Source organism: Hemiscyllium ocellatum, chromosome 49 (genome assembly GCF_020745735.1).
Source record: "Hemiscyllium ocellatum isolate sHemOce1 chromosome 49, sHemOce1.pat.X.cur, whole genome shotgun sequence".
NCBI lineage: Eukaryota > Metazoa > Chordata > Chondrichthyes > Orectolobiformes > Hemiscylliidae > Hemiscyllium > Hemiscyllium ocellatum.
Window position 1 is genome coordinate 10,176,855 of NC_083449.1, and position 17,297 is coordinate 10,194,151.

At 41.3% G+C, this 17,297-nt stretch overlaps 1 protein-coding gene and 1 long non-coding RNA gene across 2 annotated transcripts in view; one reads left to right on the forward strand and one right to left on the reverse strand.

Moving 5' to 3' along the window:
• LOC132837101 (histone H4-like) overlaps positions 1-17,297 on the forward strand; it is a 468,073-nt gene that overhangs the window by 48,316 nt on the left and 402,460 nt on the right. Inside the window, exons 2-3 of the mRNA XM_060856795.1 lie at positions 12,532-12,553; positions 15,518-15,538. Coding sequence (XP_060712778.1) covers positions 12,532-12,553; positions 15,518-15,538 — 43 coding nt within the window. The remainder of the gene's footprint in view (positions 1-12,531; positions 12,554-15,517; positions 15,539-17,297) is intronic.
• On the reverse strand, positions 1,206-14,786 carry LOC132837253 (uncharacterized). Its single transcript, XR_009647470.1, has 4 exons — positions 14,653-14,786; positions 13,982-14,051; positions 7,926-8,007; positions 1,206-3,355 (listed from the first exon to the last, which is right to left on the reverse strand). It is a non-coding gene; the product is annotated as an uncharacterized LOC132837253 (long non-coding RNA).

Sequence of the window (17,297 nt, forward strand, 5' to 3'; positions counted from 1 at the left end):
TGCTCAGGTATGACAGACTGAACAGATTAGAGCCATGTTGCCTCGTGAAAGACTTGGAAACTAAATTTAATGTTGACTACTTGGGCTGTTGTGTACATGCACTGATTTTATGTATAAAAAAGATTTTTGAAAGAAACAGTTATGATACAGGAAGGATGCGCACACTCGATGGAAGCAGGATCAATCTTCCTGTATTGTGTTACTGAGCTGTTTAAATGATTGCTATTAAGTGGACAGCCAGTAGCAAAGGAGAGAGTTTTCAGTTCATGTTTCCTTAAGTGATTGGGAAAGACTGTTTGCGCCTGTAGAATTCACAGGCAAGTGAAACCCCAACACATGGTTATAGAACAGATCTGTGCTGTTCTTCAGAGTCAAGGAGGTAAAGGCAATTGACCATTGCAACTCTGATGGTGCAGAGTCTAACTGGGAGTAGTGATATCAAGGTACGGCCTTCAGAGAGTCATACCATTATACAGCATGGAAACAGATCCTTTGGTGCAAGCAGTTAGTGCTGACCTGAGATCCTAATCTGACTTTGTCCCATTTAAGTTAAAAATCTCACAACACCAGGTTGTAGTACAATAGGTTTATGTGGAAGCACCAGCTTTCAGCTAGTGCTTCCAAATAAACCTGCTGAACAAGAAACTGATGTAGTCTGATTCTTAACTTTATCCACCCCAGTCCAACACCTCACCTCCACATCATGGCTAGTCACATTTGCCAGCATTTGGCACATATCCCTCTAAACTGTTCCTATTCTTGGATATATCCAGGTGCCCATAAAATGTTGTAATTGTACTCACCACCTCCAATTCCTCTGGTAGTTCATTCATACAAGCACCACTCTCTAGGTGATAAAGTAACCCCACAGGCCCTTTTAAAATCTATTTTCCACAATTCAAACCTGTGCCCTCTATTTTTGCACTCACCCACATTCGGAAAATGACCAGGGCTATTCGCCTTATCATGCCCCTCATGATTTCCTCAACCTGTACAAAGGTCACACCTCATTCTCTGACAGTCTAGGGAACAAAGCAACAGCCTGTTCAGCCTCTCCCTCTAACTCAAAACCTCCAGTCCTAACAACAAAACATCCTGATGAGAGTAGTGCAGTTGACGTAGTATACATGGACTTCTGTATGGCCTTTGTCAGAACATAACCCACGACTGAGGATGAAAGAATCAGCAGGCAGGCAGGATTCAGACAAGTGGTTGGTATTTATTCAAGCAGAAACTAGTAAGTGCAGGGAGAGGGCCAAATGATCTTCCCCTGAGACTGGCCTCAGAAGAAAGGTCCATGACAGCCTGATTTTACAATAAAAAGGAGTACTTTTTATAAACTTTGTTAGTAATCACATTGTATGTAATTATCATGTTCCTCCCCCTTACTTTGCATACTCTATTCTATGAGTCACCTAACCAATGATTGGTATTTCTATGGACAGCCCCAGGATTCCCTGACCTCTCAGAATTTAGCAGACACTGTAATCTCTTGGCAAAAGTGAGGACTGCAGTTGCTGGAAACCAGAGTTTAGATCAGGGTGGTGCTGGAAAAGCACAGCAGATCAGGCAGCAGTCGAGGAGCAGGAAAATTGATGTTTCGGGCAAAAGCCCTTCATCAGGAAGCCTCCAGGGTGGAGAGATAAATGGGGATAAATAGAGATAAATGTAATCTCTAGGCCTTGCGATCTTTCTGTGCATCCTATTCATTCACATTCCAAAGTTATTTGCTGAACACCTTCGGGTTTCTCTGAGGCTAGCTTGTCTCTAGGGACACCTTGAATGCTGTTATTCATTGTATTCCATTTTATCAAATTCAATTGCTCTTCTTATATTCCCAACAGTCCTAATTATATATGAAGAAAAAACAAACGACAGTCTGTTTTGACTTAATTGCTATCAACTTGTAATCTTAATTTGTTATAAAAACTTAGTTACAAAGTGTAAGGTAATGTTAGCACTTTGTGATTAATGAGCTGTGAGCAATCTATTTTGTTCTGGGTGTAAAAGAAGGCGTTACCTAAAGCTAACTAACCTTCACTTCCAGGTTTAAATGCTTCTTTTCCTCTTTATGTTTTTGTATTATGCACCTATTTTTTATGTTGAAAACTACTCTTTGTGATAATCTTTGTCATAATATTCTAACAGATTTCAAGAAACTGAGTACTATAAGATAACTTTAGCTGTTGCACCCTCAGCTGTTTTAAGGCATTAATGGGCTGTAACTAGCATCTGGTATCTGTTCATTAACTGGGACAATTACCCTTTCATTTAATGTGGCTGGAGTTACTCATTTATTGGACCTTAGGTCTTCTTGTACTTTTTACTGTCCTTGCAGTGGCTTGTTCAATGGTATCATTATGTCCCACTGAGTGTAAGTAGGTTGTTTAGCTTAGTTTCTGCCTCAATTCTGTTTCACATCCTGCTGTTTAATTCTACTTTCACTTACACACCAGTTTGTGTTAACAGACATGGGCCACTCTATTCTGTCCAGACACAGGCCACCACGACAGCCACCGGGATCAGTGCTGGGATCCTTGCTATTTGTTAAATACATTAACGACTTGGATGTGAATGTAGGACATATAATTAATTACCTGTATATGAGCTTTTCATGCCGAAGTGCAAAAAGTATCAGTGCAGGTGATGGGCCTGATCCTGTGCTGTACTGTTCTTTGTTCTGTGATATGAAAATTAGGGTTGTGATTGACAGTAATGGAGGATGGTCTCAGGATACAGTGCAAGTACATTGGGCAGGGCAATGGCAGACAGAGTTTAATCCTGGTAAGTATGATGTAATGTATTTTGGGAGGTCTAATACGGGAAAGAATTACACAATGAAGGGCTGGTCCCTAGGGAATACTGAGAAAGAAGGGGACCATAGTGTACAAGTCTATAGATCCCAGAAGGTGTCAGCACAGGCAGACAGGCTGCTGAAGGAGCCATACTTGAGCTGTACAATATAACAGCAAGGAAGTCTTCGAACAAGTTTACAAAACATTGGCTCGGCCACAGATAGAATACTGGAATGTGCAGTTTTGGTTACCACCCTATCAGAAGAAGTGATTGCACTGGACAGAGTGCAGTGGGTTGGAAAGTTTCCATCATGAGGAGAGACTGGATAGGCCAGGTTTAGTTTCATTGGAGAAGAGGAGGTGGAGGGAGGATCTGACTGAAGTAAACCAAATTATGAGAGATGCAGACAGAGTAGATTGTGAGAATCTTTCTCCCCATAGCAGATGTGTCTAAGCTGAAAATGTGTTGCTGGAAAAGCGCAGCAGGTCAGGCAGCATCCAAGGAGCAGGAGAGTCGACGTTTCAGGCATGAGCTCTTCTTCAGGAATCTTCAGATGTGTCTAAGACCAAAGGTTACAAGTTGAAGGTGCGGAGAATGCAGTTTAGAAGATACCAGAGAAAAATATTTTGATCTAGAGTGTGGACAAAGTTTGGAACGTGCTGCCTGAGAGGGTGGTGGAACACTCTCGCAACATTTAAGCAGCATCTGGATATGCCTTTAAAAAGCCAGGGTATAGTCAGCTATGGGCCAAGTGCAGGTAGATTGCAGTTCGGTGTTTGTTGGACATGGTGTGCTGAAGAGCCTGATTCTCTGCGATACGACTCTATATCTCTATAACAATCTTAGATTAGTTTAGATTACTTACAGTGTGGAAACAGGCCCTTCGGCCCTACAAGTCCACACCGATCCACCGAAGCGCAACCTATACCCCCACATTTACCCCTTACCTAACACTACGGGCAATTTAGCATGGCCAATTCACCTAACCTGCACACCTTTGGACTGTGGGAGGAAACCGGAGCACCCGGAGGAAACGCACACAGACATGGGGAGAATGTGCAAACTCCACACAGTCAGTTGCCTGAGGCGGGAATTGAACCCGGGTCTCTGGCGCAGTGAGGCAGCAGTGCTAACCACTGTGCCGTCCACCAATCCTTGTAAATCTTTTCTGCACCATCTCAAGTTTAACAACATCCTTCCTGTAGCAGGTTGATGAGAACTGTACAAACTCCAAAAGTGGCCTCACCAACGTCCTTTACATCCACCACATGACATCCCAACTCCTACACTCAATGTTCTGACCAACGAAGGCAAGCTTGCCAAATGCCTCCTTGTGACTCTACTTTCAAGGAAACATGCAGCTGCACCCCTCGATCTCTGTTCAGCAACACTCACCAAGGCCCCACCACTAAGTGTATGATTCCTGCCCTGGTTTGCGTTATCAAAATGTAAAACCTCACATGTATCTGAACTAAACTCCATTTGCCACTCCTCAGCTCATTGTCCCTCCTAGTCAAGGTCATAACCAGTAAGTGTTCTCAGTGCACACTGATATAACTAATTGAACACTGTTGAAGAAAAGGTAGGTGTTCATTATCCTGCTCACCATCATTGGGATAATTGTGTGGCTCTATCGGGGGAGGAGGAAGGCAGAAGGACTTTGATTTTCTCTCGTGCAGTGGAGGAAATTGGAACGGTCAAAGTAAATTTATTGAAGAACTCCTGTCGCAAAAAGAAAATTGAGCATCTTTACCTATCTGCCTTATCTCACTAAATCTTTCCTACTCCACTGTTTCAAAATATGATTGTGATCACATTGAGTATTTGAGAAAATGGCACCAAGTTTTCTTGCAATTTACATCAGACTTCAGAGGGAGGGTCAAGTGGAACACAGGATTATATGTCGAAAATTTAATTTCGTTTGAAACAACCACATGAGATGTCTTTTTGATGCAGGTAGAGTTAAAAAGAAAATCTGTTCCTGAAATTTGGAAAAATGGAGAATGATATTGTGATAAAGGTGGGGATGGCAGCTCCTGTGCCACCATGATACATTTATGGAAATGGAATGCTGTCTGAATGGGAGTAGAATTGTTAGCTGGATGTTTCTGACTGCTGCAGACCACAATGAATTCATGAGAGTGATATTCATTTTGATTGTAATCTTTTTCTGTTGCCTGCAGTATATATGGAATTCCATAACCGTTAGTCATTGTCTGTAGTTATGATGCTAGCATTTCAGACAAGTTCTGAATGAGTCAGTTGCTGTGTGTCTGTAGTAATTATTCTCCATTTGTCAGGAACAAAGACATAGATTCCTGGAGAAACTCCGTTCTGAACAACAATCACTGGTCACAAAGCTTTAACTCTGCTTTCTCTCAACAGATGTTGCCAGATGTGCTGAGTTTTTCCAGCAATTATTACTTTGTTTCTGGTTTCTGTCATTTACAGTTTTATTTGCCAGGCTTTGGCACAGAATGTGTTTGGAATTCACATTTTTTAATATGACAGCTGTATTAAAGGATTAATTCTGTCCCGCCCAATCACTAATAAATTCAATAACTGTTTCCACCTGTAAATTGGTGACTTTTGTTTAGTTTCCTCGTATGTCTACATTTAACGTGGATGTTATGTATGGTCTTTGAAATTATGTTACAGACTGACTTTTTTCACCCATCTTGCTTTTAATTTTAAAAATGCCATTAACTGTAGATTCAATGTCATTCCCAAGTGTGCATTTCAGACAAGAATTCAGAGTGACAGTCTTGGAAAATGGTGTCAATGTCAATGGGCTTGCACAGTATTATGCAAGAACTTTCAAATGTTCATTGGGGGTGGATATTCGCAGGTAAAGGGACGGCTGGAAAATAAGTAGCTCTCAAAAATGAGATAACGAGAATCCAGAGAGGGTGAAAGGAAAGCCTGGTAGGTGTAGGCAATGCTGGATGATGAGAGAAGTTGAAGTTTTGATCAAGAAAATGAAGGCAGCATATGTCAGGTATAGACAGCAAAGATAGAGTGAATCCTTAGGAAAGTATAAAGGCAGTTGGCGTATCTTTAAGAGAGAAATCAAGAAGGCAAAAAGGGGTCATGAGATATATTTGGCAAATAGGGTTAAGGAGAATCCTAAGGAAGTCTAGAAATACATTAAGGACAAAATGATAACTAGGATGAAAATGAGGCCCCTCAAAGTTTTGCAAGGCAGCCTATGTGTGAACCGCAGGAGATGGGAGAGATGAGAAATGACTATCTTGCATCAGTGTCTATTGTGGAGAAGCACATGGAGAATACAGAATGTGGGGAAATGGATAGTGACATCTTGAGAAATGTCCATATTACTGAGGTGGTGGTGTTAGATGTCTTAAAACGCAAACATGGTAACTCCCCAGGACCTGATCAGATGCATTCGAGAACTTGGTGGGAAACTAGGGAAGTGATTGCTGGGCCCCTTGCTGAGATTTTTGTATCATCGATAGTCACAGATGGGGTGCTGGAAGACTGGAGGGTGGCTAACATGGTTCCACAATTTAAGAAAGGTGGCAAGGACAAGCCAGGGAACTATAGGCTGGTTATCCTGACATTGATGGTGGGCAAGCTGTTGCAGGGAATCCTGAGGGACAGAATTTATATGTATTTGGAAAGGCAAAGACTGATTAGGGACAGGCAACATGGTTGTGTGTGTGGCAAATCATATCTCACTAATTTGATTGAGTTTTTTGAAGGAGTAACAAAGAGGATTCATGAGGGCAGACTGGTAGACTTGATCTTTATGGGCTTCAGTAAGACGTCTGACAAAGTTCCTCATGGTAGACTGGTTAGCAAGATTAGATCATATGGAATACAGGAAGAACTAGCCATTTGGAAACAGAACTGGCTCGAAAAGTAGAAGACAGAGGATGGTGGTGGAGGGTTGCTTTTCAGACCGAAGACCTGTGACCAGTGGTGTGTTACAAGGATCAGTGCTGAGTCCACAGCTTTTCATCATTTATGTAAATGATTTGGATGTGAACACAGGAGGTATAGTTAGTAGGTTTGCAGATTGCACCAAAATTGGAGGTGGACAGCAAAGAAGGTTACTTCAGAGTACAACAGGATCTGGATCAGATGGACCAATGGGCTGAAGACTGGCAGATAGAGTTTAATTCAGATCAATGTGAGGTGCTGCATTTAGGAAAAGCAAATCAGAGGGAGACTTATACAGTTCATGGTAAGGTTGTGGGGAATGTTGCTGAAGAAATAAACCTTGGAATACAGGTCGATAGTTCCATGAAAGTGGAGTCGCAGGTAGATAGGATAGTAAAGAAACATTTGGTATGCTTTCCTTTATTGGTCAGAGCATTGAGTGTAGAAGTTGAGAGGTCATGTTGTAGCTGTACAGATCATTGGTTAGGCCATTTTTGGAATACTGCATACAATTCTGGTCTCCCTCCTATACTGTGATACTGTGAAACTTGAAAGAGTTCAGAAAAGATTTACAAAGATCTTGCCAGGGTTGGAGGATTTGAGATATAGGGAGAGGCTGAATAAACAGGCTGTTTCCCAGAAGCATTGGAGGGTGCAGGGTGACCTTATAGTGGTTTATAAAACCATGAGGGGCATGGATAGGATTAATAGACAATGTCTTTTCCCTGGGGTGGATAAGTCCAAAACTAGAGGGCATAGGTGTAAGGTGAAAGGGGAAAGTGGAAAAATTTAAAAGGGGCCTAAGGGGCGACCTCTTCACGTTTAAGGTGGTGTGTGTATGGAATGAGCTGCCAGAGTAAGTATTGAATGCTGGGTTAATTACAAAATTTAAAAGGCATCTGGATGGGTATATGAATAGGATGGGTTTACAGGGATATGGGCCAAGTGCTGGCAAATGGGACTAGGATATCTGGTTGGCAGAGATAATTCAGACTTAAAGGGTCTGTTTCTGTGTTGTTCATCTCTGTGACTCTATGGCTGTGAATGTTGAAATCTATGGAATTAGGGTGATGTGCATGGAGAATGGAGGGAGGTAAAAAATAAATTGTAATTGCTTGGTAATATTTGATTCCTGGTTTGAAAATTCCTCTCTGGAAATTGAGCTCAATTCAAACTGCTCTGTGACTACGGAAAGGCTGCCCTTCAGTCAGAGAATGGTAACTTACCTGCTGTTCGTCAGAAGGAACCGATCACACTTGACTCCATACCGAGATAATATTACATTCTCTTGGTCCTTCAAGTATTTATCTGAAGGAAGAGAGAGGAGACATCTCCTATAAGACAACATTACGTGCGTTTGACAGTAGCAAACTTTTCAATGTAATATTTATTTAATAATCATTAGGCTGTTTTTCTTTCAAGCCAGTAATTCCAACAGAACCTCAGAGCTGATTCTATTCTTGGCTTCAGCTGCTCTTTGTCTGGTCATTGGAACAAAAAACAAAATCTATACCAAATCGCCTCGACCCAGATCCTAACCAATACCTCTCCAGCGCCACACATGGGACTACCTGATGCAAGTGCATGTCTAGATATGAGAGCTTACTTATCTATCTATAACTGTCAGTTCCGGCTGCCTGACCACAAACATGCACACATCAATTTGTACCCTTCAATTTCTTCCATGTGATTGTACATATTGATCTTTAATATCAGTTTTAGCTGTATCAATATCGGAGTGCAAATACCATACACTGCTATCAGGTTTTGCTATTTGACACCTGAGCATCATGATCAATCTATTTCTATTGTTATGAAGTTGAAGGTATGTACTGTACCTTTAAGAGAGAGTGAAAGCTGAAAGCTGGCAAGCACCTGTCTTGTGACTGACTAGCAGTCACAGAGTGTGGTGGAAAATTGAAAGATTTGGCTGTGACTATCAACGATACAAATATCTCAACAAGAGGCCTAGCAATCACTTCGCTTACTTTCCACAGAGTTCTTGGGGTACACCTGATCAGGTCCTGGGGATTTATCCACCTTTAACAGTTTCAAGACATCTAGCACCTCCTCCTCTGTAATCTGGACATTTTGCAAGATGTCACCATCTATTTCCCTACAGTCTATATCGTCCATATCCTTTTCCACAGTAAATACTGATGCAAAATACTTATTTAGTATCACCCCCATTTTCTCCTGCTCCGCACAAAGGCCGCCTTGCTGATCTTTATTTCCTCCTTGTCAAAGTGAGTGTAATTGTCAATCTGTACCTTTCAGACTCTGCCGTGTGAATACATAGATAGAGATAGTTAACAATCTGTAGCTGTCAGTTTCTGCTCGCTGAATAGGTTTGTGTAATTGTCAATCTATCCCTGCAAAGAGAATGTGTGAGCTGAGTTTTCATCTGTCACTATCGGTTTCAGTCTTGTAAACGTGAGAGTTCAAGTTATCATCTTTCCCTGTCAGGCTCTGAAATGCCAATATTTGAGTGTATTTGTTCAACTTTTCCTGTCAGTTTTTGTGACTGTTGTTATCAACATGTAACTCTCAGATTCTGCTGAATGAGGCTGTAGTTATCTACTTCATTTAATCTGATTTGTTATTGGCACATGCACGAGTTGCAATGAAAAGTATTGATCTGTGTGCTTTACAGGCAGGTCATACTGTACAAAGTGCATCAGGGTAATAGAACAGAATCCGGAATACAGTGTTAATGCTGCAGAGAAGGTGCAGTGAGAGAGATTAGCATTAAAATATGACTGGTCCATTCAAAAGTCTGATGACAGCAGGGAAACTGTTCTTGAATCTGTTTGATGGTGCATTCAAACTTCAGGTGTTTTCTCCCTGACAGAAGACGGTGGAGGAGAGTATAACCAGGGTCAGATTGGTCTTTGATTTCCCGAGTCAGGGGGGAGGTGGAAATGAAGTCATTGGATGGATGGTTGGCTTCTGTGATGGACAGAGCCGTGTTCACACTCTCTGCAGTTTCTTGTGGTCTTGGGCAGCACAGTAGCCATACCACACTGCGATATACCCAGATAGGATGCTTTCTGTGGGACAATTTGGAAGAGTCTTTATATACATGCTGAATTTCCTTAGCCTGCTGAGGAAATCTGTTTGGTGAACATGTTTAGGTAATTAGGCAAAAGTGAGGACTGCAGATGCTGGAAACCAGAGTTGATTAAGGGTTTTTGCCAAAAGTGTTGATTTTTCTGCTCCTAAGATGCTGCCTGACCTGCTGTGTTTAGGTAATTGTCAATCTAAGACTGACAGTTTCTGATCTGTGAATGTGAAGATTTAATTCTTCACTGTCCCTGTCAGTTTATGCTTTGTGATGATTTAATTAGGTTCCTTCCCCATCAGACTCTGTAATAAAATTGTGAGTGTATTTATCAATATTTGTCAAAGGGCTTTTGCCCAAAACATCAATTTTCCTGCTGCTTAGACGCTGCCTGACCAGCTGTGCTTTTCCAGCACCACTCGAATCTAGAAGTTCTTTTGTGAACATATGGATGTGGTTATCAATTTTTTCTGATAGTTTCTGCTCCAAGAATGTGAAAAGTAATTTAAAACAGAGTGTGGTATCAATCTGTTCCTGGATTAGTGGTGCTGGAAGAGCACAGCAGTTCAGGCAGCATCTGAGGAGCAGTAAAATCGACGTTTCAGGCAAAAGCTCTTCATCAATTACCTAATCAATCTGTTCCTGTCAGTCTCTGCTTTGTGAATGAGAATGCAGTTTTCAGTCATCTTCTGAAATGTTCTGTCATGTGCACATGAGTGCGATTGTTCAATCTGTCCCGATTATATTCTGCTCTGTGTATCTCAGGATATAGCTATGAATCAGTATCTGTCAACGTCTAGTTTATCAATGTGCAAATGCATTTATCAGATTGTACCTGCCCGTGTTTGTAAAGTACATGTGGGGAGTGGTGTGTGTTTAAGTATCATGCTCTCTCTTTCAGTTTCTGCAGAGTGAATATGTGAGAGCAGCTATCAATCTACGCCTGTCAGTTCCCGTTGTGTCCACATGAGAGTTCAGGAATTGATCTATCCTCATCAGTTTGTGCTGTGTGACTGAGTCAAGTGCTCAATCAGTACCAGCCACTTTCAACTCTCATGCATCAAAGTTGCTTAATTCGCTGACAGCCAATAATATTCTAAGAGTCCAATGATGACAACGGATCTATTCTTGCTTGCCTTAAAAACCCATCTGGTTCACTAAAGTCCTTTAAGTAAGGAAGCTGCCATCCTTACCTGGTCTAGCCTACATGTGTCTCCAGACCCACAGCAATGTGGCTGACACATAACTACCCCCTGGGCAGTTAGGGATGGACAATAAATGCTGGCCTAGCTCGTGATGCCCACATCCCATGAAGAATTTAGGAAACAGAATTGTCTGTGACTGTGATTGACTCTGTGATAGTTGATTTCGGGTGTTGTGATTGGGCCTGAATCTCTTCTGCATCATGTCATTTATGACAGAGTCACAGAATTGGTACAGCCATTCAGCCCATTGTGTCCACATTGGGACAGTCTGTTCTTCACCTGTTCTCCATAAGAGTTTCAACTAACTGTTGGGATTCTGAACTTTATCCACTCACTGCCTGTATCTCTATCTAAATGCAAATTAGAGATTATTTCTGCAGTTACCTGTCTTTGATAACTATCGTGCCAGTTTTGTTTGTGGGCAACAACATCAGATAGAGTATGTGGATCTCGTTCTATTTCCATGTTCAGTTGTGTTTTTTTGGTCTGAGCGCAGGATAAACTCTAACAATATTCACTCACCTTTTGTGATTGAGGGATTAATATTGGTTCAATATTTATCTTTGCCATGTATCTGAATTTTATTGCATTCAGACTGTGTTTTTTTAAAATATGTTGTGTTTGCAGGAGTCTTTATCAGTAGCAGCTGGATACTGCAAGATGTAACATCAGACACTAACTGAAGTAATTAATGGTTTGGTGAATCAATTTATAACTGTCCATATTTGGAAATATCTGGGTCTAAATTTCCTTTTTTCCCTTTCAGCATTAACTGGCTGTGAGTGAGTGAGTTTTCTGTTGTGCTGCCAATCTGTATCACTTTAAAGGAGTGGCACTGGTCTATATCACACTGACTTTTTGAATGTTGCCTTGTTTCCAGTTCTGCATGTCATGATCTGATACATTTTATGAGGTGGGTTTAATGCCTTATAAATCAGTGTTTCATATATTAAAAAGTATGGAAATGCTTCTGCATTACTCAGTCCCTCAACCGGAATGAGAGTGTGGAGAAAGTGTTCATCAGCACCAGGCTCAGTGGGAGAATGGGTTTCATTCACTCTCTGATACTAGATATCAATGAGCTCCTTATACTTGGTTATTGCGTTTCACAGTGCTTCAGTGTCATCCAAATTGAAACATGTCTTTTAGGAACTGCAAGAGTACTTCATTGTTCAAACTTCTGCTACTTGACATGAAGGAGGTACTATCTACTGTCACTGGAGTCAACTCCTGTCAGTGAAAGTGATGTATTTGTATATCTGTTAATCTCTGGCACTGCACATTTAGTTTGATAATGTCCACAACCAATGTTCTTTATCTTTAGTGCTGAGAGGATCCATGGACAGGTGAGCATACATTACATTGCAGCAGAAAAGCATCTGTTTTTTCTTCAGAATCAACGGTAGAAAGCAATGGACTTTTGTAACTCCTATAGTGTAGAGTCTAACCAGGAACAATGGGGATATCAAGGCCTGATTTTCAGGATGCTATTAATTTTTGCACACAGTGACATATTTTAACCCATGAATTAATAATCAGTATTAACCGAACCCACTTGCAACTAAGGGAACACTTCAACTGCATTGCAGCTGACTAACCAGTGTTCCTTGTACAGGAAAGAGAATTGGCCAATTCTATTTTACTTATGCATGTGGACATGATCTGGTGCAAGCCATTAGCAGACTCTTGTGTTGCTCTATGGTAGGGAGAGGGAAATGAAAAGGACTTTTATTTTCCACCATTCTGTGAAGAATATTTAAATCGTTCAATAATTTGAATTTAACAATTTAAGTATCAACTCCTGTTGGAAAAAAAAGTGAGCAGCTTGGCAAACTGACCAATTTTGGCTTTTTCTTTCATTCTGCATTGCTTTAAATTGTAATGATCCAATTCCAATAACTCCTCCACAAAACTATATCCTGCTTCCTTGCCTTTTTTTTGTACTATAATGAAGGGAATGTCAAGAGGATTGCAGTGCTCTTCATAGAAAATCAAAACGAATTTTGAAATACATCTAGCATTAAAAAAAATGCTCTTGCTGGACAAAAAAAACTACAAAATAATGAAATGGAGAATCACGTTCTGATACACATGGGGATGACAACTTCTCTGCTGCCATGATATTTTTTATGGAAAGGGAATGCTGAAACGGATTAGAATGGTTAGCTCAGTCAACTGTTTTGTTGTTATGGACTGTCTTTGATTAGTCACATTTAATAATTTGAAGAGACTTATTCTGTGCTGTGAATTTCTTTGACTTGACATGAGAGTAGAAATCAGTTTTGATATAATGTTTTCTGCTAGTTGCAGTGTATATGGATTTTCATTACTGTTAGATGTTGGAATGTGTATTTCAGGATGGTGTACAAATTTGCAACTACTTAAATCAATCAGTAGCTGAGAGAGAGTGGTGTGTGTGTGTATATGCATGCAAGCACAGACATGAAGGGCAGGTTGGAGATGGTGGTTGTCTCTATGTGTATATACATGTAGTCAGCATTCTCTCTACATCAGGCTTTGGCTCAGAGGTTCATCTGGAATTTACACAGTTTAATTGTTGTACCTTTAGCATAGGACTTCTATTTATCAAAAACAAATTGTCCTTCTCAGTTACTGATAATGCCAAAATTTCATTCTATATCTGCACTCAATATCTCCTTCAGAAATCCTTGCTGTAACAACGTAACAGCATGATCTGTTTGTTCACCATGATTGTAACTTTAAAATTGCTTTTACTACATGTGGAGTTAATGTAGTTCCTGAATGTATATGTCACAAGAGGAAACAGTCTATCCCTCTTCTGATATTGCAAATGATAATGGACTATGCATAATGGCACTTATCGAAACTGATCTGTTGTGCATTTAGTACAGGGTGAAACCAAAACAATATATTTCATCAGTTGTATTTGACTCTTGGCTCGAATGTGTACTTCTAGAAAATGGAGCTCAACGTGTGTCTGACTCAATCCACTCAGACAGAGGAAAGGATGTTCTCCAATCCAACAGTAACATACCTGTTAGTTGTTAGAAGCAGCTGGTCACACTTGTCTTTGTACTGAGGGAACTGGTCCATCAATCATTTGCCTGGAGGAAGACAAGAGAGATATCTCCTGTAAATCACCATCAGCTGAGGGGAAAGACATCAATTGATCAATGCCACATTCAGGTAATGATCATGATAATTCTTCGTTTTTGAACAGGACAAGGTGAACAGAGCAAGGCCCGGCTACGCTCTAGCACTGCGCCCCTCCCAGTGTTTTTCTGTTTGCGAAATTCTAAAACAATTTACTATGGTACAAAAACTAACCAACATCTGCATAGTTTCATAAGTAGAATGATTACCCAGTTCAATATTCAGCTCCCAATACACTAACTGTAGAAGGGAGAACAACGGGCACTACTGTCATATTTAGATAACTCCTGTATTTCCCAACAATTCAATGTCTATTCGCAACAAATAGCGGGAAACAGAAGCCAAACAATAAATTTCCATCCGTATTTAGGGAATTAAAAACCACAAGAATGTCCCACAGCAGCTTCTTCCCGCTCTGCCTCCCTCAGCAGGCCCACACACAGCCCGAGAAAGGCCTCTCTCTTCCCCCCAGCCCGCTCACTCCAAGTTCCGGGACCAGTTCCTGCTCCGCTCGGCCTCTTACAAACAGCCCCCGGTTCTCCCTGAACTCACCCCGAATCAATCCCGGTCTCGGAGCCCCCTCTGTGTCCCAGGCTCCCATCCCGATGTGCTGCTGGAAGGAGCCTGCTGTTCCCTCGCTTCCCTGGGCGCTGACCTCTCCATTGCGGTCTGTTTCAAACAAACCTCTTGCACTCACTGAGTAAATGCTCCTCAATGGCAGCGCGGGGGGAGGGTCTCACGCATGCGCTCCTCTCGTCAGGAACAACTTTGGGGAAGGCGCAGTATTGCGCATGCGCTACTTCAGGTTGCCAGAATAATTTTTAAACCTAATAAAATAATCATTGACAATAAACCGACAGTGACAACAGCAGTGTAGAACCCAGATCCAGTGTGGGGGATTAGGATCATAGCACAAATATTACTTCCAAAAGAAAAGAAAAGGAGAGACTAAATCAGCTTGGATTGTTTTCTCTGGAGCAGAGATGACTGAAAGGGGGCACATGATTTTCGTGTAAAAGGTTGAGGCGTACGGACAGGGTGAATAAAGAGAAGCTGTTTCCCTTGTTTGAGCGATCAATCACAAATAGTGGTTGGCTTAGGATTTGGAAAGGATAAGGATTCTCACTATGATGGAGTGTAAGGGGTAAAGATATAGAGGGAATTTCAGAAAAATCTTTTTCACTCAGCAAGTGGTGGGAATCTGGAAGACACTGCCTGGGAAGGAAGTAGAGGCCAGAACCCTTAACCTTTAATTGTCATAATATTTAAAGATATGGGACAAGTGCAGGAAATGAGCACCCCTTCAGTGGTAGCTATCGTGGGTGTAGACTCGTTGGCTGAAGGGCTTTTCTGTGCTGTATGAGTATATCTGTGTCTAGATTAGAGTGGTGCTGAAAAAGCACAACAGGTCAGGCAGCATCAGAGCAGGAAAATCGATGTTTCGGGCAAAAGCCCTTCATCAGGAATATAGTGTCAGCTTTTGCTCTGCGTATCTTAGAGTGTAGTTATTCATCTGTACTTGTCAGCCTCTGGTTTATTACTATGTTATTGCATTTATCAAACACCACATGTCAAGCTTTTGTAATGTATATGTGAGAATCTAGTTATCATACAGGCTTTGATTCAACTGCTCCACTCTGAGCAGATATCCGAAACTGACCAATTCTCATTTGGTAGCATTTGGCTCATATCCCTTCATATCCTTCCTGTTCATGCACTTTTAAATGTTGTCATTGTTCCCAATCTTCATCATATCCTCTGGAAGCTCATTCCATATGGACATCACCCCTGCATGAAAGGTTGTCCCTTAGGTCATTTTAAATCTTTGCCCTCCCACCTTAAACCTATGCTCTCATGCTCCCCCACTCGAGGAGAAAGACCTTGGCTTTTCATTCTACCAATGTCCCTAATGATTTTATGAGCAGCTATAAAAATCACCCTCAGCATCCGATCGTCCACAGAAAAAAAACGTCCCAGCGTATTCAGCCTCTCCTGATAGTTCAAACCCTCTAGATCTGGTAACATCTCTTTCAATATTGTTTGCACCCTCTTAAGACTAACAACATTTTTCCAATAGCCGCATGACCAGAACTGTATGCACTCCGCTAAAAGTGCCCTAACCAATGTCCTGTGCAGCCCTAACACGATATCCCAGCTCCTAAATTCGATATGCTTACCAAAGAAGGCAAGCATTCCAAACACCTTTTTTCCTCAATCTTTTATACCTGCCACTCCATTTTCAACCAGTTATTCATATGCACCTGTAGGTCTTATTGTTTGGCAACACACGCCAGGCTCCTACCATTAACAATGTAAGTCTTGCCCTGTTTTCAGCAATGAGAGTATATGTGTGACTACCATTCTCTCCCTGTCAGCCTCTGCAATGTGAATATTTGGAAGCAGTTTAGTCAGTTTCTGCTGTGTGGCAGTGAGAGGTAAAGTCCTTAATCTGTACTAACCACTTTGTACTCTTGTGGGCCAATTTGACTTAATTCTCTGGCAGCCACTAACATTCTCCGTGACTGTGGTTTACTTCGTGAGAGAAGGTATGAGATGTTTCATTAACATATCGGGATACTTTTGAAATGTGAAATGAAGAGATTGCAATACTTGACGCTTGGTTTTGTTTCTGCCAGTTCTTCAGGTCCAGAAAATATATTTTTTTAAAAAAAGGGTAGAAAGAAACAGATGCGGTTCGGCAAATGAATGAATGAGAAAGATTGTCTGAAATATACATTTGTAACCTAATTAACAGGTATTGGTGATTTCTCATCTGAACAACGTCCTCCTTTCTTATACATCATTCTTTTATGCAAAACATACTTCGTTATCTGTGAATCGGCGGGCTTTTCAAATTGGAAAGAAAGCTGTTGATGATTTGGCGTTGGCTTCGAGAGAAGAGAACGTGCCCTCTCTTGGGAACATATTAAACGTTAGTGAATCTTCTTTCTGTTTGCTGCTATTTGCTCAAGTGACTCCCTGTTTGATTATTCCGGGAGCTACAAGCCCCGGTTGGGGTATAAGCCCTGAGATTGATCATACGTTCCCCTTTTCTTACAGACCCATGGGTAGATACATTGAACACTGATTTTTCAACTTACAAAACTCCGCGGGGTTCTGTTGGGTGGCAGAATGTTCTAAATGGGGCTTTCTGCTGCGGTTAGAAGCTTTCAAAATGAACCGAGATCAAACCAGAA